We start from the raw sequence: 21338 nt of genomic DNA, 5'->3' as shown, positions 1-21338 counted from the left end.
CTATGTAGAACCCTCTGTGGAAAGGGTTCTACATTGAACCCAAAAGAGTTCTACCTGGAACCAAAAAGGGTTCTTCAAAGGGTTCTCATATGGGGGCAGCCAAAGAACCTTCTAGGTTCTAGATAGCACGTTTTTTTAGGCCTACTAAACAGTGTTCAGAGTGTTCTGGTATCAACTATTGATAACAGTAAAGTAACAAGTCGTTTGTAATACAAAATACATTCTTTATTTATTCATCCATCACTGTAAATGCACAGAAAATATCTGCTGAAAACAGTAGGACAGTGACATTTGCCTCAATGCGGTCATATTCGTGGCTTATTAGGTGTGTGGCTTTCAGTTAGTTATTTTTGGCCACCCATCCCATGAAAGTGAATGTCATTCCAGTTCATCTGAACGTCATTCCAGTGCACTGCTTGCTATGAAGTCTATCTGATTGTGTTTGCATGTTTAGGTAAAAATACCAATAATGTCCCGTTTGGAACACTGACAAGTAGAGAGCCTATAAACACAGCACAATCTGATTGGGCCCAAGCCCACCCAGGACCACCAGTGCCTACGCGGCAGACTTGAACTAACCTTGCTGCAATGTCCCCTTTTAATCATCTCACCCAGTCCTTTTTGTTGTTACCTTCATATCTTTCTAATGTTTATTATCATCTGTACATGATATACATTGATTCTTAAATACAATTTCAATCATTTCCTCATTATATACAATATAAGAGCTTATTGACGTTAGAAAACTGGTGGAAATGGTGCCTGGAAAACAAATGTAAAACAAAATGGAGGTACATATTATTGCATTGACTATGTACTGTAGTGAACAACTGGTTAAGTTTAACATTGAAAATCATCTAATATGAAAAACAATGAGCAGGTAGGTACACTGTACATCCAGTAAGACGTGTAAAAAGTAAGCATTTTCCCAGACTCATGACAAATAAAAAAGATAAAAACATTCTAGAAGGTGCAGGTCACATTTCATAGGTATTGTATAGTGAATTATATTATCATTATCAATTGAATACAGATTGCAAATGTGGGGGAAAGACCAAAAGGTTATTGGGCATATTTGCAATTACGGTAATATTTTCAGAAATTGTAAGTAGTAGTAACAGATAAAACCATGTGTTCAATATGTCCTGATTGAATTCCTGGATTCCTGGTTGTGGTCTCAGCTCCAGTCATATGGATGTCATTTGAAGACTAGAGGCACTTTGGGGTCTGGTATCAGTTCTACACCACTGACCCTCCAGTCCTGTGGTTGAACCAATCAAACTGAATCTCTTTGGATTCTAGCCTGCAATCAAACTGAATATGTTTGGATTCTAGCCTGGATTCTATCAAAATATAGAAAACTAAACATGTTTGGATTCCAGGCTCTTAATAGCCTTACTATGGCATACGTCTACACTTAAGACTCAACTGAGACAAATCCAGGCTAGTTCTCAACCCAAATGAACACGAATGCGAGATTCTGGAGCGGCGCCTGAGACAGCATTTTCCACCACCATCAACAAAACACCAAATGATGGAATTTCTCATGGAAGAATGGAGTCACATCCCTCCAGCAGAGTTCCAGACACTTGTAGAATCTAAGCCAAGGTGCACTGAAGCTGTTCTGGATCGTGGTTGCTCAAGGACCTATTGAAACACTTTATGTTGGTGATTCCTTTATTTTGACAGTAACCTGTATATCTATGTTCATAATCTATACAAAGCATATTTGCTTTTTGTTCTGTACTAGCATGGTTGAGCCTACATGTTGGTTTGAGAGTCATTGTTATTGTAGGCGTCTATTCGTTTGGAGATTCCCACATTGGTTACACTATTGGAGTGAACATTACAAATAGAATCAGAATAGTGAGATTACAATAGAGCTTGTATCGGTTAGCTGGGGTTCTGTCATTCCCTTAGTGTGAAAATATCATATGTGAAATATGTGCCAAAAACAAGCAGAACTAGTAAACAAAGGGTGCATCACAGCAGTCTTGCCTTCATAAGGAGAGATAGGAAGAGGATGATGTTTCTATGCCATTGGTTAATGATGGCTGTAATAAAGATATGTCTTTTCTTTTCATGACGTGAAAATATATGCAACATTATAAGGAACTTGTACATAAACCACATCCAACTTTGTGAAGAGCCTTCGGCATAAAGAAGTTATTTTGCATAAAGTCCCCGAGAACCCGCTGAACAACTTAATGATGAATGCAACATTCTCAGAAGTTTGTGGGAATGTTCTGAGCTGGAACACAACCAAACAGGAAGGATCATACATGGAACGGTGCCATATGTTCTCAGAAGAACCTTCTTCTTTGCTTTAGTTTGCTGGGTATCAACCAGCCCTTAGCATCTTCCATTCTCTCTCTTAATCTCTCTTTCCCAGTCTCTCATCTCATGTCATTTCCTGGTTCTCCTCCCCCGAAAGCAGGTCGGAGGAAGACAAAGAGAAAGGCCTCGGCGGACAGCCCTGCCTCACCCTTCAGATCCTCTGGCACATGTGAAGCCTGGATTTGGAGGAGGAAGTGGCGTCCTTCCAGACCTTGCAGGAGAGGCCCTTGGCACAGTCGCAGCGCTGGAAGATCTCCAGGCCGTGGGAGCCCTTCTTCCTCTGCTTGGTGCACACCTCGCCCTGCCGCAGCACCGGCTTGCAAATCTTGGTCCAGAAGTGGCGAGCGCAGCAGTAGCCCACGGAGCAGTCTGACGAGCGCAGGCACGGGTCGCCCTCGTGTCCTGGTCAAGGGATGGAGAGAAAGGAGTCTTAACATGGACTAGTATGAGGGAAGATGTAGGGTGCACATGCAAAACATAGACCTTTTCTTACTTTTCAGCATGTATTGATATACTCTGACCCTTTACTGCATGTACTAGTATATAATACTATATAACCTACTGTGGATTCTATTACCATTCCTTATTTAGGCCAGGGATGGGCAACTGGCGGTCTGCGGGGAAGGCCCTCGGACTCAGCGGCCAGCTATATATCAAGGTCGAATTAGAGCCCAGGGGGTCCCCATTGATGGATGGAGCAACTGTGGCCCCACATGATGAATTCAGATTTTTTTGTGGCCCTCACCACCATCAAAGTTGCCCATCCCTGTTCTAGACTGTGGAATGTAAAACATTGAATCTATGTGTGGTTTGGAGCAAGGTTTTCCAAACCCTAGCACTACACAGCTGATTCAAATAACCAACTCATCATCAAGCTTTGATGATTTGAATTAGCTGTGTTGTGATAGGGCAACAACCAAAATGTGCATCAAGGGATGGTGGCAGGACCAAGTTTGGGAAACCCTGGTTTAGAGCATGGACAATTCATGGCCATTCATCAATATGTAGAGAGTAATCATGCTCTTACATGTGAAATGTACAGTACACTCTACAGGGAAAATCCCCCAACTACTAAGCCACAGGAAATGCCCATTATCTTTGTTTTGACTTCCATAGGAAAGAGCTCAACCATACCTCTAGCTTTCTTTTCATCTCAATTCAAATTACATTACAGGGCTATTATATTAGTGGACTGGAAATGTCCTCAGATTTATCAACTAAATTAACCTATTTCGGGTAGAACTTGATATTCTTGGCAGGAGATTTATATTACAGGTTTATATAGTCTTTCAAAGGATGTAATTAGTACGACAAATATTTATGATCCATGTTATTTAGTCACGCAAGTTTTCTGTGAAACAACCCAGTTTCCCCTGTGCCAGAGGGGCTTTCTCGACCCACCCCAGCCGTCCTGTAACTCTGGCAAAACCGTTTCTTGTAAGGGGTTTGTTTCGAAATGAAGTTCCAATCAACAACATGAAGTTCCCACTCAGTGCTCTGCCTGAATGGAATGTTTAATATGTTGTGTTGATCTCTCGACTCTCCCTCCAATGTCACTGCAATTGAGTTGCAGAGGCAAGCAAGATGAGAGTCAGACGCAAATGAAAAAGTGAATAGGCCTAGCGTTTACTCAAAATGACCTCAAACACCGCACCCTTTTTTATACTGGCATTTTGCATTGCGGCTATTCCTTTCTCCAGAGGGCATTTATTGCACCGCCATTAAGGTGTCTCATTAGAGGTAGAACTTTATTGACAACAACACTGCTTATACGAAGTGTAGGCCTATTCACTTGTTGAATCAGGCTAAAACGAATGCCAAAAGGGGACTCAATAATAACTCCAGTTATTAATACCCCTACGAACCTCGCCAACTCTACATTCTGTGGTTTCACAAATGTATATGAGACAGCGTGGTGCTGTCAGCGAGAGTGTTTGTATGCCTGGTTTATGTAGGTGCCGTGGGGAACAGCAAGGGGCCACTGTGGTTTGGTTTCTCTCAGCCAGGCCCCCATGCTGAGCCGTGGTCTCTGAGGTTCGCAGCTGATATACGAGCTAGCGGGTAATTATAGCGGTCGTTCGCGGACTGGCATCTCTTTAACTTCGTGTGACTACAGACAAGTAACAGAGAACAGGGACAACAGAGATTCAGCGCCGTGGACCAGGAACAGCCAGAGATATTGCGTTTGCAAAATTGGAAAAGGAAACAGAGATCCCTTCATATGACTGTATATCTTCTCCCAGGCCAGGCCGAGAGGCAGTCTTCAGACCTGGGTTCAACTGGTATCGAAGATCTTTCACATACTACAGCTGTGCTTGACTAAGCGTGCCTGGTGCAATGGAACCAATGGAGTAGTTCCAGAAGTACAAACCCCACCCATCTCTCCAGGCAATCTCAATCGAACACTCAAAGCATTTTAAGCAGATTTTAAATACTATTTAAACCCTGGTCTGTTAAAGCTGTATAACAAGTAGGTGAAATGGCTACCTTTAATAGAGTGTTTGGCTTGCGCTGCTTTCCCACTCTTCTTCCAGTCGACAGTGCTGTCCTTGGTGGAGAGCTTGTTGTGGTCGTCCAAGGCTGAGATGTGAGGTGAGAGGATGCTCTCCGAGATAGGGACACAGACGTCTACATGGATACGGCCAGCGGAGAGAGAGAAGTTAGAGGTGAGATCAACCACCACATAGTCATGATTGATTGATTTCATTACAGCTAAAGACAAGCCAGGGTTTGATAGATACATATTCCGTCTTCTATATGAATTTATATATGAGGTTGGTCAATGACAGTTGTTTAACTTGTGTTATTAGAGGTCATATTGCCATTACAGCTACTCCGTGACTAGTACATGTGGTTATCATTCATGTCTGTTGCAGTTCATCTCTCAGAGAACACAGAGCAGAGAATTCAGTGCTGACCTATGGGTAGAAAGCATGTGTTCAATATGGTTTAAATGTAATTGCTCCCTCATTGCTCCCTCAAGTCAGTTAAGAACAAATTCTTATTTTCAATGACGGCCTAGGAACACTGCCTTGTTCAGGGGCAGAACAACAGATTTTTACTTTGTCAGCTCGGGGATTCAATCCAGCAACCTTTCGGGTTACTGGCCCAACGCTCTAACCACTAGGCTACCTGCCGCCCCATTTACATTTCCTCTGTACTAGATAGATATCCCTCTCTGTTGCATGACACCCATCCAGGATGTCTGTTAGGAATGTTCTTGTAATATGACAGAGGCATGGTGTGCTGACAAGTTTTCACTTCACACCGAATTTAGAAATGCCGACTTAAGAAGTAAGAGAGGTCAGTCAAGACAACGTACAGTTGCTGCAGCGGTTGCTGGGGCAGCACATGGCATCTCTATGGCAACGCTTCTTCCTCCGTCGGCAGGTGAGACAGCGGGAGGGTGCTTGCTGAGGGCTGTGGCAGTAGCTTCCTACAGTGCACTCCTTATCGCTGCTGCATGGGTACACCTGTAGATGTCAAAACAGACACATTTAGAATCATGGATAATGATCACATGTATGTATCAGTTAGTGTCTTGTTAGGCCGTATGGGCTGGGAACCTACAAAATAATAAATCAACTGATAATATTGGGGTTTATTAGGGTGGTAGCCCCGACCGGGACTCGAACCCTGGTCCCTGCATGTGGCTGTTAGTAAAACATCTTAGCGGCTATGCCAAGAGGTCTGAAACCTCTGGACGAGGTCACTAGGTATTGGACTAAGGTCACTAATACGGTCACGTACAGTCATTAGTTAGGGAACAGTGACACTGCGGTTCAACTCAGGCTAACTTTCAACAAACCTGTCACCCATAACGTTGCCGTTTTTTATAATTGCATCATAAAAACATAATGTTTTGTCGGTAATGGTTACCAGACATGACGGAAAACGCTTTTGGTTCCACTTACAGTCATATAAACCCCACTCCTAGACTCCACTACTTCTCCTAACCGTCACTAATTTCCCTGTCTCCCATGGCATTTTTATGTGACGGCTTTAAAAAGTCCAACAGAAATTGCCCAAGACAGTAAGCAGATTAGCAGAGTGTGTTCTGTAGGAATTCCTTCTGAAGAACCAGACCTTTTTCCAACGGTGGAAAACAGTCCGTAGACTAGAGAGAGAGAGAGAAGGGGGACAGCTGCCTCTCACTGCCTCTCACTCAGCTTCTACGTGCCAACCTACGGCCAGGAATATCTTCAGATATTCCAAACAATGGAGCCATTACCGTATCCCCACCCAAGAAAAACACAAGTCAAGGTTCACTCTATATCGAGATGGCTTTCAGAAGCCTAAATAGTTCAATGAAGCAGTCATTGGATAATAGCACCACTTGGCTATGGAGTTAGTCCGTTTTGCGACCAACCGTTTTTCTAATTGGGTACCTGGGGATTTGAAAAGCAAGTATTTGGCATCCGTGGTTCTTTTCTTACTTTTCCATCTCATAATTCCCCAGATTGATTCTCTAAGATCCCTGAGGGTACGTCTGAAATGGCACCTGGTCAAAAGTCTACTATTTAGGCAAACGGGATGCCATTTCAGACAGTGCCTGAGACATAGGCCGTAGTCTGGTGAAGCGATGGCAACGTGATAACAATTCAATGTGATTTCCTTCATTCCTCAGCCACCAACCGGGTCTGCTGAACGCATTGATTTAGGTGAACCGAGATGACCGAGGTAGAAGCGCGGTGTGTCCATAAACATAGCAACCATTCAACCACAGTCCACACGGCAGCCATAACGAAAGGGCCCGGCTCACTTTTTCCACAACAAGTGCATACAGCAATACACACAACCACGGGATTGTACTTTTTTTTTTTACACATGGCGTAACGTCTGGTAGCCCCCAGCATCGCACGAGTATGAGGGCAAACGAGTTGAAATGAAATAATATCGTAGTCAGATTATATAGTGTTGTGAGAGAGTTTTGAACATGTCGAGTGAGAGGGGACACTGTACTGTACACAAGCAACTCCTCCTTGGACAAAGTCCAGAGTCGATCGATGAGGCTCTTTCAGTCTTTTGCTGGGGTCTGGCCACTCCAACATCAGCCACCAGCCACCAGGCAACATGCCACCAGCCACCAGGCACCCGTCAACATGCATTAGTATCCAGTTTGTATGAGCTACACAATACCAACCCCAAAAATGCACAACAATGACAACAGACATTGCCACAAAAAGCCTATTTAGGTTTTCTCCGTCCAATGTTAGATTGACGAAATAGCAACATGTTTGGGCTGCTCTACGTCGGGCTGGTGCTGTACTGACATATCTGCATCAGAACTGACCACCATTGCAAAGCATTGAATAATAAACATGTGAATACTAGAACACAAAATCATTACAGTCACAATAATGAACGTGGATTAGGATTCAGAAGGGTTACGTCACCATAACAGGCCTTGTTGCTAAAGCAAAATGTACACCACATGTTCGAGCGGGCTCTCAAAAACCCGAATATCTCAATATCTTCAGATCAGATGTTATTTAATATCCATGTGCTTAAATAAACTGAACAGGCTTAGAGGTATTTGGACCTTGTGTGAGCAACGTCGAGTTTGTCACATTGAAAACACATGGAGAAACTAATAAACGTCCAGTAATACAATGACAATAAGAGGAAACAGAAAAATAATAAGTTGCAGCACGGTAATATCCTAAATGGTGCCACAGCTGTTATTGAAGCTCAGGTCAACCTTTTACGTTTGGAAGGACTTGCTTTTCCAAGACTTATCAAGACATTTCCAAGAAGGTATTATTGATTAATAACCATTAAGCAATAATACGTTCTTGGAAGTGAAACCATTAAGCAATAATAATAATAATAATAATTGGAAATGTCTTGATAAGTCTTGCAAAAGCAAGTCCTTCCAACCATAAAAGGTTGACGTGTTTCTGAACTGGGCTTGTGCCCAATTTCTCCTGCAGTGAAGCGAGGCGAATGTAATGTAGAGCTAACAGGGTATTTTACATGCTAGCCTATGTCCACAATGACATCGTCATAGCCAAGACTTTCAGATCATGTTCATGTTCTCAAGTTCAGTGGTATCAATTTAGGCCTGTGGCTGCCCATAACCTAATGTAGCAGGCATGAAAGAAAACGCCTGAGCGGAGTTCCCACATCCGGTCTTCAGCGGAAAAGGAAGCTAGGTTGTATCCGGTCGTTGGCAACTCTGCTGCCCATGAACAATTAACTAGCCCTAAGAGAAGAAGAAATAAGACTTGGTTAACCCCACAATGCTCTGAAGCATTGACCAATGAGATCAACACCACAGGAAAGTGTGTAGCTATGTTCTGATGTTGAAAAATAGCCTTTAATCTTGAAATGTGAAGATACATATTTTGGCCCTACAGTACCCTATACTGCCTCTCAGATTTTTAGCAGGTGGTTCCTGGCTAAGCAGTTTAGGATTGATTACAATGGAGCTGTACTGTACTCTGCTGTAGGAAGGGCCTCTCCCCTTCCCTCCCTCCCCTCACTATCCTCCCCTTCCTCCCTCACCTCTTCCATCAAGCCTCCATCATTTCACAGGAGCCCTTTGAAATCCAATGACCGATAATCTCACTTTATCTTGCCATGTTTCAAAACACCTCACTGACGCCACGGTCCTCTGAGGGGAGGCGGCGGTTTCGTTTGGATGCGTCTCATTTGATCACGACTCCACTAGCTGACTTTATTGGCCACTTTTTTTTTGTGTCGCCGCCACTCCCGGTCCCCTATTTTCCCTAGACGCACCATATCACATGAAAGCAAGAGGCTATCCCTGTTAGAGGAAGTGGGCTGTGTACCTCTCTGGGCATGCAGGCTAGACCATAAAGAGGGAGACAGACGCGGAGCGATGAGGGAAGGTCCCTGGCTCCCAAGTCCTGTCTCGTGCTGCTCTCGTGGTGTTATAAGTGGCCTGGGCTTTGAAGGTAAAGGGAGGGAGGGAGGGAGGGAGGGAGGAGGGAGGGAGGGAGGGAGGGAGGGAGGGAGGGAGGGAGCAATCTCCAGCATACACCAGTTTAACTCCAGGATACATGAGTCTTTGAACCTGTCCCTTACTCTGTATTTGCCCGTATTTACCCAGCATCAGCCATTCCTAAGGACTGATATCATAATATGATAGGAGTGTAACACATGTTCTTCACACCACAACACAAAGTTAGTGGAGTGTTATTTACCTCAAGTCTAGTCACGGCAGATGAGGCAGCTACTGTACTTCAGGGCAACTGTGACACGTAAGATTCTGTCATTTAGCCAACTGTCAGAATGTGTATTCAAACCGTTCAAAAGTCTGGTTAGAAAGGCGAGCTCTGCTCACTATTCACTTAAGAAGATTAAAAGACTGGCGTTTTAACAGTAACACACACACACACACACACACACACACACACACACACACACACACACACACACACACACACACACACACACACACACACACACACACACACACACACACACACACCGTTAAGAGAACTTGGAGGGCAATTGAACTTGACCTTGGATAATCAAGCATTGAAACCTGAAACTGTGATTGGTAATCACGGTCAGCAGCACCGAGCCTCACTGAGTCTAATAAACTATGTCACCAAGTAAACAAACGTCCCTCTGCCCTCTAAGGAGAGACGGTCTCACAGTATCAGATAACAAAGGGACAGCATAAAACACGTACGCGTCATAAGAACCTTAAGAATACAACTTTGGCTCTTTCATCACTCAAAACACAGGTCTTTGACGGGTTAAATCCTGGATTGTATCGGTCTCTGACTCTGGTGACAGAGTCTCCAGATAGGCTACACCAGAGTCATGTGCTGAATTTAGAGAGTTGGGTCAACTTGGAACATTTTGTATGTTGTTCTAATTCCAGACATTCAGTTACATAAATGTGTTTAAATATTCCCCATGTAATGTTAATGGAGAGCTAACATGGCTGCCGTACACTGACTATACAAAACATTAGGAACACCTATTGTCCTCAGATCAGCCTCAATTAGTAGGGGCATGGACTCTACAAGGTGTCGAAAGCGTTCCACAGGGATGCTGGCCCATGTTGACTCCAACGCTTCCCACAGTTGTGTCAAGTTGGCTGGATGTCCTTTGGGTGGTGGACCATTACTGACACACACGGGAAACTGTTGTACATTAAAAACCCAGCAGCGTCACTGTTTTTGACTGAAACCGGTGCGCCTGGTACCTACTACTGTACCATACAACGTTCAAAGGCACTTCAATCTTTTGTCTGCCCATTCACCGTCTGAATGCCACACATTCACAATCCATGTCTCAATGCTTAAAAATCCTTCATGAACCTGTCTCCTCTCCTTCATCTACACTGATTGAAGTAGATTTAACAAGTGACATCAATAAGGGATCAAGGCTTCCACCTGGATTCACCTGGTCATGAAAAGAGCAGGTGTTCTTAATGTTTTGTACACTCAGTGTAGAATGTTAAAGTGTCATGGAAGCGTATCAGAATGCAGAAACCTCAATGTCCTAACTCTTTAAATACACTCAGAACCATATTGGCCCAACAGCAGCGATCAAAAGAAGGGCACATGACTGAGCCGGAAACCCCAGTCAGAGCTGGGTGTAGCTGTGAGGTGTTAGCCTGTGGATAGAGAAGGGCTCTGTGTCTCCTGACTCTCATTAACAGGTCTAAGTACAGAGGGAAGTGAAATGAATTCCCCTCAGGATACTCTGCTGGCCTGCTAGGGCCCCTGATATCCATTATGGCCCATCTGGGGCCCACACTTGCCCTCCAGGGCCTGCTGACTGGAGGGGTGAGAGAGAGCCAGGAGACCCGCTGGGCCCCCCTGACTGGAGGGCTGAGAGACAGCCAGGAGACCCGCCGGACCCCTGAGACGGAGGAGACGGAGCCTTGACGGCGGCTAGCCTAGCGCTAACTAGCACTCACACCTCGGCCTGCTTTGTTTCCCCCTCTCAGATCGTTAAGATCACTAAACAGTTACTTAACCCTGGAGGGGGTAGGGCGGGGTGCTGGCGGGGCGAGAGGGGGGAAGAGAGGGGACCTAGCGCTCAACTTTTACAGGGGGAGCCTAAGCGATTCGGTCCTGGCTTGTTAAAATAATCTCTGTGTTGAATTAAACACCGTTTTAAGACTACTTAAAACTATATGGATGTCCAGGCACTGGTAGAAACAGCCAACCACTGTTACTGTACGCATGCCTCCACTTCCCCTTGTGGGTTCAAAGGTTAGGGTGATGAAGGTTCCCTGCCCATACCATCCATCTGTACTGGTTCTCTAACTTACTGGGAACCAGTGGCCACCCAGGAGCATCGGGTCTGAACATCTCCCAGTCAAGAGGGCCTTTTACTTTGCGTTACTTCGGTTTGGTTTCACTCAAGTCAATTCAATGTGATGGGGGAATAGGGGACGGAGCCACACACCCATGCAGCTTGTCTTAATTGTAATGATTGAATCACTTGGGACAGTCACAACCTGACCTTGAGGTTGGAGCGCAAAGTGATTCATGTGACATTTATAGTCAGCGAGAGCGGAGAGCGGCAAAGTCAGTGCAAAACTTTATCAACAGCCGAGGGAAACAAAAAAACATTAGGCTGTCATGGTACTTCCTATATAGATCCACCAATAGCTTTGACATGTTGGATAGAGCCCAACTTTACTAATCTGACCATTTAAACCCCAAATTACACCCGGGTTTCCTGCAGGCTTCTCTGGGTGGCCGCCGTGCTCCCCTCCCCGACTCCCCGTCTCTAATTTGTGACTTTTGAAAGTGAGCCAGTGGGGGTGATTTATTGAGAGCTTATGTTGCAATCTTTTGCATATCCTTTCATGTCGGAGAATTGGAGGCCCTGAAGGAATACATTTCAACAGCTTGAATAATGTTGTATAAAAATGAACACCCTTCTTTTGAGGTCTGCTGTTGGAGGAATCTGAGGGAGAAATGTGGGAAAGTGACGACATGGATGTGATGGTGAATTACGGCGATAGTCTCTCAAACTGTGAAGTTTAGAAGTGTTATAAGTGGACGATCACTCATGTCCTGATCCACTGCCTCTGTGAAGGAAGGTGTAATATTCTGCCAACGCTTCATCACCAATTATAACAACCTCAACATTACGCCAACGTCTTCATAGATCTACAGGGTAGAGATACCCAAGCTTCAGCCAGAAGAGATTGGTTATAATAGTTGAGGTTTCACACCTCCGCTTTCCACTGATGCCCCCCACGCAGCTCTAACCCACCGCATGTCTCTGACCCGGCCCATGTCTCTGACCCGCCGCATGTCTCTGACCCACGCAGCTCTAACCCACCGCATGTCTCTGACCCACGCAGCTCTAACCCACCACATGTCTCTGACCCGCCGCATGTCTCTGACCCACCGCATGTCTCTGACCCACCCCATGTCTCTGACCCACCGCATGTCTCTGACCCGCCCCATGTCTCTGACCCACCCCATGTCTCTGACCCACCGCATGTCTCTGACCCACCGCATGTCTCTGACCCGCCCCATGTCTCTGACCCACCGCATGTCTCTGACCCACCGCATGTCTCTGAGCCACCCCATGTCTCTGACCCACCCCATGTCTCTGACCCACCGCATGTCTCTGACCCACCGCATGTCTCTGACCCACCCCATGTCTCTGACCCACCGCATGTCTCTGACCCGCCGCATGTCTCTGACCCACCGCATGTCTCTGACCCACCGCATGTCTCTGACCCGGCCCCATGTCTCTGACCCGGCCCATGTCTCTGACCCACCGCATGTCTCTGACCCACCGCATGTCTCTGACCCGGCCCATGTCTCTGACCCACCACATGTCTCTGACCCGGCCCATGTCTCTGACCCGGCCCATGTCTCTGACCCACCACATGTCTCTGACCCACCGCATGTCTCTGACCCACACAGCTCTGACCCACCGCATGTCTCTGACCCGGCCCATGTCTCTGACCCACCGCATGTCTCTGACCCGGCCCATGTCTCTGACCCACCCCATGTCTCTGACCCATCGCATGTCTCTGACCCACACAGCTCTGACCCACCGCATGTCTCTGACCCGGCCCATGTCTCTGACCCACCGCATGTCTCTGACCCACCGCATGTCTCTGACCCACCCCATGTCTCTGGCCCGGCAGGCACCCTGATCACCGAACAAGTGTTGGTGCAAATCAAAAAATCAAGGCAGGTTCACTTCAGAGTCAGGCCATTCTCTATAGAGTAAGTTGTTCATTATGAGTATATCATCTAACATAAAAAGCTAGTGAGGACCTTTAGTCGCAAACAAAGCAATCACCATGACCCACTATTTGCATGGTTGACTGCGCAGTATCATCCACACTATAACAAAAGATCCTATAAGCCATCACAAATCGATGCCACACGTTGCCAATTAAAAGCCAGTGAAGACTTCAAGGTTCGTTATCTTTGATTTACATCATAAACAACCACTTCAGATGCCACACAGCAGGTCAATAGAGTTTGCCTGTGGCCCGTGATTCATGTCTGGCTGTTGTTGAGTGCTGGCTGTAACGTTACAATGTTGGAAACCATTCTAGCAGACAGGAGAGACGGGGAGACACACCACCTCCCATTGAAACCATTAGCCATCTAAATGTGCCGTAGCATTTCACTCTTATAACAGTATGGTGGTGGTCTCCACACATACACACACTCATCCCCAGTGGTCCATTCTATCCAAACCACTCCAGTTTATTGCAATGGTAAAGTTGTAAGCAGACATTTAAACAGAGGTCTGGCACAGCTCTGTTGGCTGGAATGGTTCCCACTACGCAGAAGAGACTGAAGCTATTCCCTTTAATCCTCACTGTCTGAGTGGTAGGATCTCAGAACAGTGCTCTCAGCAGTAGGGAGCAGCTCCCACACACACACACACACACACACACACACACACACACACACACACACACACACACACACACACACACACACACACACACACACACACACACACACACACACACACACACACACACACACACACACACACACACACACACACACACACACCTCCCTACATAGGCTACAGACAGGCATATCCACTTCATCCACTGGTATCATTCCAAGTGACATTCTGGAGACCTATATAAGCCTACAGCAGACACTAGTCCAAGCCAAAGCTAAACTGTAGCCAACCAGTAGTTACCCTGGTATAAACACTTTGATTGTAAAAGACAAAAAGAATCAGCTGTTTCTTCTCTGTTGAGTTGAAATTATTATTATTATTTTTTTAATGTGAAACGCTGGCTTAAATGTGTAACAGGGAAAACAGAAATGTGGCGCCATCTACTGTTCAAGAAGATGCCAGAAATCACATAAACAGTGTTGCCTTTTACATTTGATAACAAAGCAACAAAAAAAAAGATCTAAACTAATTTTGTCAACTTTCATATTAATTTACTTTATAAAATGTTCATAAATAGTCTCATGAGAATATGTCAAAATTCTAATCAAATGTATTTATAAAGCTATTTTTACACAGCAGTTGTCACAAAGTGCTTATACAGAAACCCAGCCTAAAACAGCAAACAGAAAGCAATGCAGATGTAGAAGCCCGGTGGCTAGGAAAAACTCCCTAGAAAAGCAGGAACCTAGGTAGAAACCACACCTCTTCTGGCTGTGCCAAGTGGAGATTATAAGAGTACATGGCCATTAAGGCCAGGTCGTTCTTTAAGATTTTCAAACGTTCAAAGATGACCAGCAGGGTCAAATAATAATCACAGAGGTTGTAGAGGGTGCAACAGGTCAGCACCTCAAGAGTAAATGTCAGTTGGCTTTGCATAGCCGAGCATTCAGAGGTTCGAGACAGCAGGTGGGGTACAGAGAGGGAGGGAGGGAGGGAGGGAGGGAGGGAGGGAGGGAGGGAGGGAGGGAGGGAGGGAGGGAGGGAGGGAGGGAGGGAGGGAGGGAGGGAGGGAGGGAGGGAGGGAGGGAGGGAGGGAGGGAGGGAGGGAGGGAGGGAGGGAGGGAGGGAACTATTTATATATGTATCCTATTTATTTAACTTCACCTACAAAATAGGAACACATTATATACCTAAACACACAGTATGAACACATTATATACCTAAACATACAGTATGAACACATTATATACCTAAACATACAGTATGAACACATTATATACCTAAACATACAATATGAAGACATTATATACCTAAACATACAATATGAAGACATTATATACCTAAACATACAGTGTGAACCCATTATATACCATAACATACAGTATGAACCCATTATATACCTAAACATACAGTATGAACCCATTATATACCTAAACATACAGTACGGCAACTGAGATCCAGTTTAAATAAAACAATTGGAGAACTAATTAGGTAGAATGCTTTTCTACAATTCACACATGAACCAAACTATAGCGTAGCTCCAGTGGTATAAAGTACTTAAGTAAAAAATACTTTAAAGTACTATATAAGTATTTTTGGGGATATCTGTACTTTACTATTTATATTTTTGACAACTTTTACTTCACTACATTCCTAAAGAAAATAATGTACTTTGTACTCCATACATTTTCTCGTTACATTTTGAATGCTTAGCAGGATAGGAAAATGATCCGATTCACGGACTTATCAAGAGAACATCCCTGGTCATCCCTATTGCCGCTGATCTGGCGGACTCACTAAACACATATGCTTCGTTTGTAAATTATGTTGGGGTATTGGGATGTGCTCCTTGTTATCCATGCTTTAAACAGATGTAAGTGGCACCGTCTGGTTTGCTTAATATAAGGAATTTGAAATGATTTATACTTTTACTTAAGTATATTTTTGCAATTACATTTACTTTTGATACTTAATTATATTTAAATTGAAATACTTTTAGACTTTTGCTCAAGTAGTATTTTACTGGGTGACTTTCACTTTTACTTTAGTCATTTTCCGTTGTCTATTAAGGTATCTTGACTTTGTCAAGTATGACAATTGGTTACTTTTTCTACCACTGTGTAGCTCTTTACCCCGAGGCACCAGGCCTATGCAGACAGCCAGGCTAATTCCCCACTGTGTTGAAACAGCAGGAACTGATAACACCTGGAGTGCATATTAAGTGGTCGGTAAGAGTATCCTTCACACTCAGCCCACAGTTCCGTCTAATAATTCCAGAAAGCGTCTGGAGCGGTTTAATGACATTAAAAGAACCAGACAGAAAATAATCCTCGGTGTTAACTTACTTTCTCTCACATTTCTACTGATCATGTTAATGATTTGCCTTGGAAGCGTGTTGGACCCGACAGTGGCGTCAAGGTCTGAGATGCAATTAAGGTTTATGAGGGGTCCAATCCCTGTAATTTCCAATAACGATTCACACATGAGAGGAGTTTACATGGTACAGGGGCTGATACCGCTATTTTAGTTCTCGTCAAAAAAACTTCCATGGGCAGTTGGGCACCACGCGCAATGTTTGGGGGCACGCGTAAAGCAAAAACGCATGTATTGGAACAGTTGTAACCTGCCATTTAAATGCAAAACGGAGACATCTGAAATACTTATACCAATACGATTATTCAAAACATGAAAAGGGATGTCAAAACAGTAAATTATTACCAATGTCCACGCCAAAAGTTGTTACAATCAAATCATAACTACAGTAATATGTGTGTAAATGTAAAGAGAACGATGAGATTACCTGCGCAAGGATGTTGCCTTTCTTGGTGATCCCGGGTTGGAGGGTGGCTGAACGGTTCGTGGCCGGCGTGGGCTCTCCCAACAGAGCCGCTTTGATGGAGTTTGGCTTGGAGCGCTCTGCTCTCTGCGACTCTCCCATCCTCAAGGCCGCGACAAGCAGCGCGAAAACACACCAGAATCTATTCCGAGTCAGGACGAGCATCCTTGGGAAACAATTGTTTAGAAATGTTGCCCAAAAAATTTAAACTGATTCGAATTGGATAAAGCGGGCGACCCGGACCTAGCCAATTACGCATAAAGGTATCACAGAAACGCGCGCTCTGTTACACTGTGTCCATGTGGTTAAGTTGACCGCTTGCGAATAAAGTCAATAACGGTAAGTGTTCTCTTTTCAACGAATCAGAAAAGGAAACGGGTTATTGCCATCGACATAAATGCCACTTTTATGGCAACACCAATAGGTCAATCTAAAAATCAAATCAAAATGATGAGCTTCAATGAATAAAAAAACGCTGACGCTCACAAGGTCAGGGTGAAACTTGACAAGCGACTTCCAGTCTGTCTCTCTGGCAGTAAGTGAATGCTTAGTGCGGCAGCCTGATATTTTATGATCTCGGATACTTTCTTTTTATAGGATTCTAATGGGTTTACTTCCTCCGCCCCCATTCAGAACTGACAAAGACTGAAACCGATCTGTACGTGCGCGCTGCGCATTGTCGTCTCGAGCCCCCGTCCCAGACTGGTCCCAGACGCCTGCACCAGAAGCCCTGTTGGGGAAAAACCTATAAAATTATACACTGTATAGTTTAACTGTGTGTGCTGACCTTTTTTATAACGAGACGGTTGGGGGCAAAGGAAATGAAAGAGAGGAATGAATAAAACTTCAGATAGTTTGTCCAAATTTTTTCTTGGTCTGTAACCTCCATCACACCTTCATGTAATGGACAAGTATCTAATTATTATTTAAAAAATAAAAACACAACAAACACATTTATTTTCAATAGGCCTATAGTCATAATGTGCTTATGTACTTGTAATGAGGTATGGGATTTTAACCTATGGTATTTTCTTTATTTAACTTGGCAAGTCAGTTATGAACAAATTCTTATATGGCCTAGGAGCAGTGGGTTAACTGCCTTGTTCAGGGGCAGAACAACAGATTTGTACCATGTCAGACTCGGGGATTTGAACTTGCAACGCTCTAACCACTAGGCTACCCTGCCGTATGTGGATCTGGTTGGGATAAAAATGTAGCCTTCTATGACACGGTTCATGAGGACATCATTGGTTCATCATTGACATACTAACTTATCTTTCCCACCTTAATTATATGGGGTGATGTGGCTTGGACTCATTGACACCACCAATTTAAATCGGTATTCACAAAAATAGCTTGTATAAGACAATCAGATAACCATTGTTTTGGCCGATGGGAAAGGCTTCCCTCATGATGCGAGGAATGTTCTCAGTGATATGGTTAGTGATATACCTAACATATAGAGACTCCTTTTGTTAGATATCTGGGTGTATGGTCCCTGCATCAGAATAACCTATGTTCATGATGGTTCGATAACATCACAACAGTATAATACCTTCTTGAAGTGGTAAGGTACATTGAATAATACATGTATACTTACTTTAGGTGAAGGCCATCGGGAATACAAACGTATCTAGAATTGTGCTATGGAGAATTGTGAGATCTGTAGAATGAAGAATCATTGTGCTGATCTAGCATCAGTTTTGCATTTTAGATGACAATTAATAGGATTATATTGACAGGGGAGACCTGATCCTAGATCAGCACTCCTACTCTGAGATGCTTTGTGAATATGGGCCCAGAAATCAATATTCCTACTCATTCCTGATAAGGGAATCTGTAGAAATCAGCCAAACGTCATCAACCAGACACTCGTGTATCTATCAGTGACCTGGATGTTTTTTGTCTCTAAGGATAATTAATGGAACATATGATTCACCAGCAGAAACCACAGTGCATGTTAATCAAGAACTACAGCTGCCTTATCAACATCAACGATGAAGAGCAAGTTACTGAAACCAGAATGCTGCACCCACAAAGTCTCTATGACTCTATGGTATGTGCAATGCTCTAGCACACACACACACACACACACACACACACACACACACACACACACACACACACACACACACACACACACTTCTGACCTTAAAAGTGATCCGTCACACGCCTCAAACCAGTGTGCCAACCTCTTTTGTTTGGGCAAGCAGCCAATCAGGGAAGCGGGACGGATGTATTGTGCTTCTGTGATGTATTACAATAGTGAATACTTCCTGTGATGGGCCTGTACTCTAGCTTGATTGAATGAACAAATGCATTTTTGTACACGCCTATCATAACAGTGACATTGAGGCCTTTGAATGGTGTGATGGTTACAGCACTATTCACTACTCTCTTTATACTCAGGGAAGTTGTAAAAGAAAAAGACATTGTTTGACAAGAGGCGTCAATACCATCAGCTTTTAATAGAGAACAGGAAGGGGAACCAACCAGAACGTAGACTTTTGCACTTTGAAGTAACACTATCCATGCAGTGTAGATTTGATGATGTTATTTTTGTGGTTTGAATGAAATCACACTCAAACATCCAAGTGAAGAACACAAAGCTCCACAACATCAACTGTCTGTAATACCAATATGATTTATCCCATAAATCCAAAGCGCTGCTCAGCTGGAATCTGTCAGTTTCTCTAGGCTTTTGTTTTAAAAGCCCCAGCAATGTTTTTGCATTGGAACAGTTTAAAAAGCCACCGGGGATGAAAGACAAGTGGCCCAGAGCACCAGGAAGACCAGAGAAGATGGAGGATTTCAATCACAAACATCACCATGAATGAATGACATACAGTGCATTCGAAAAGTATTCAGACCGCTTGACATTTTGTTCCGTTACAGCTTTATTCTAAAATTGATTAAAACTTTTTTTTCCCTCATCAATCTGCACACAATACCCCATAATGACAAAGCCAAAACAGGTTTTTAGAAATGTTTGCAAACTTATTACAAATAAAAAACGGAAATATCACATTTACATAAGTATTCAGACCTGTTACTCAGTACTTTTGTAGCGATTACAGCCTTGAGTCTTCTTGGGTATGACACTATAAGCTTGGTACACCTGTTTTTGGGGAGTTTCTCCCATTCTTCTCTGCAGATCCTCTCAAGCTCTGTCAGGTTGGATGGGGAGCGTCACTGCACAGCTATTTTCAGGACTCTCCAGAGATGATTGATCGAGTTCAAGACCGGGCTCTGGCTGGGCCACTCAAGGACATTCAGAGACTTGTCCCGAAGCCACTCCTGTGTTGTCTTGGCTGTGTGCTTAAGGTTGTTGTCCTATTCAAAGGTGAACCTGCACCTCAGTCAGAGGTCCTGAGCGCTCTGGAGCAGGTTTTCATCAAAGATCTCTCTGTACTTTGCTCCGTTCATCTTTCCCCACAGTATGATGCTGCCACCACCTCCAGATGTGATGCTTTGCATTCAGGCCAAAGAGTTCAGTCTTGGTTTCATCAAACCAGAAAATCTTGTTTCTCATGTTCTGCATCCTTTAGGTGCCTTTTGGCAAACTTCCAGCTCTAGGAAGAGTTTTGGTGGTTCCAAACTTCTTCCATTTTAGAATGATGGAGCCCACCGTGTTCTTGGGGACCTTCAATGCTGCAAATATTTTTGGGGACCCTTTCCCAGATCTGTGCCTCGACACAATCCTGTCTCGGAGCTCTACGGACAATTCCTTCGACCTCATGGCTTGGTTTTTGTTCTGACATGCACTGTCAACTGTGGGACCTTATATAGACAGGTGTGTGCCTTTCCAAATCATGCCCAATCAATTGAATTTACCACAGTTGTAGAAACATCTCAAGGATGATCAATGGAAACAGGATGCACCTGAGCTCAATTTCAAGTATCATAGCAAAGCGTTTGAATACTTCTAACAAATTAAACAGAAATACCTTATTTACATAAATTTGCAAACATTTCTAAAAACCTGTTTTTTTCTTTGGAGAGGGCTATCTGGAGATAATTTAGAGGTTTTGGAGAGGGCTATCTGGAGGTTATTTAGAGGATTTTGGAGAGGGCTATCTGGAGGTTATTTAGAGGTTTTGGAGAGGGCTATCTGGAGGTTATTTAGAGGTTTTGGAGTGGGTTATCTGGAGGTTATTTAGAGGTTTTGGAGAGGGCTATCTGGAGGTTATTTAGATGTTTTGGAGAGGGTTATCTGGAGTTTATTTAGAGGTTTTGGAGAGGGCTACCTGGAGGTTATTTAGAGGTTCTGGAGAGGGCTATCTGGAGATTATTTAGATGTTCTGGAGAGGGCTATCTGGAGGTTATT

General features: G+C 44.1%; 1 protein-coding gene across 1 annotated transcript; it reads right to left on the bottom strand.

The window, feature by feature from the left end:
- Positions 1-203: 203 nt before the first annotated feature.
- LOC106610362 (dickkopf-related protein 2) lies at positions 204-17584 on the bottom strand. The gene is made up of 4 exons (XM_014209683.2): positions 16976-17584; positions 5660-5810; positions 4825-4965; positions 204-2739 (listed from the first exon to the last, which is right to left on the bottom strand). Exons 1-4 carry the CDS (start codon positions 17174-17176, stop codon positions 2489-2491), a joined length of 744 nt encoding a protein of 247 aa, XP_014065158.2. The 5' UTR covers positions 17177-17584; the 3' UTR covers positions 204-2488.
- Between the last annotated feature and the right edge of the window lie 3754 nt (positions 17585-21338).

The sequence above is a fragment of the Salmo salar genome, chromosome ssa08 (assembly GCF_905237065.1).
Source record: "Salmo salar chromosome ssa08, Ssal_v3.1, whole genome shotgun sequence".
NCBI lineage: Eukaryota > Metazoa > Chordata > Actinopteri > Salmoniformes > Salmonidae > Salmo > Salmo salar.
This window is presented reverse-complemented; position numbering and strand designations above follow the sequence as displayed.

Excerpts from the sequence above, each read along its gene's own strand:
- LOC106610362 (XM_014209683.2), bottom strand. The coding sequence starts at position 17,176 with ATGCTCGTCCTGACTCGGAATAGATTCTGGTGTGTTTTCGCGCTGCTT. Across the intron at positions 4,966-5,659 it reads CAGCAACCGCTGCAGCAACT|ACGTCTGTGTCCCTATCTCG; the intron begins GTACGTTGTCTT and ends GTATCCATGTAG. Across the intron at positions 2,740-4,824 it reads AGCCAAACACTCTATTAAAG|GACACGAGGGCGACCCGTGC; the intron begins GTAGCCATTTCA and ends TCCCTTGACCAG.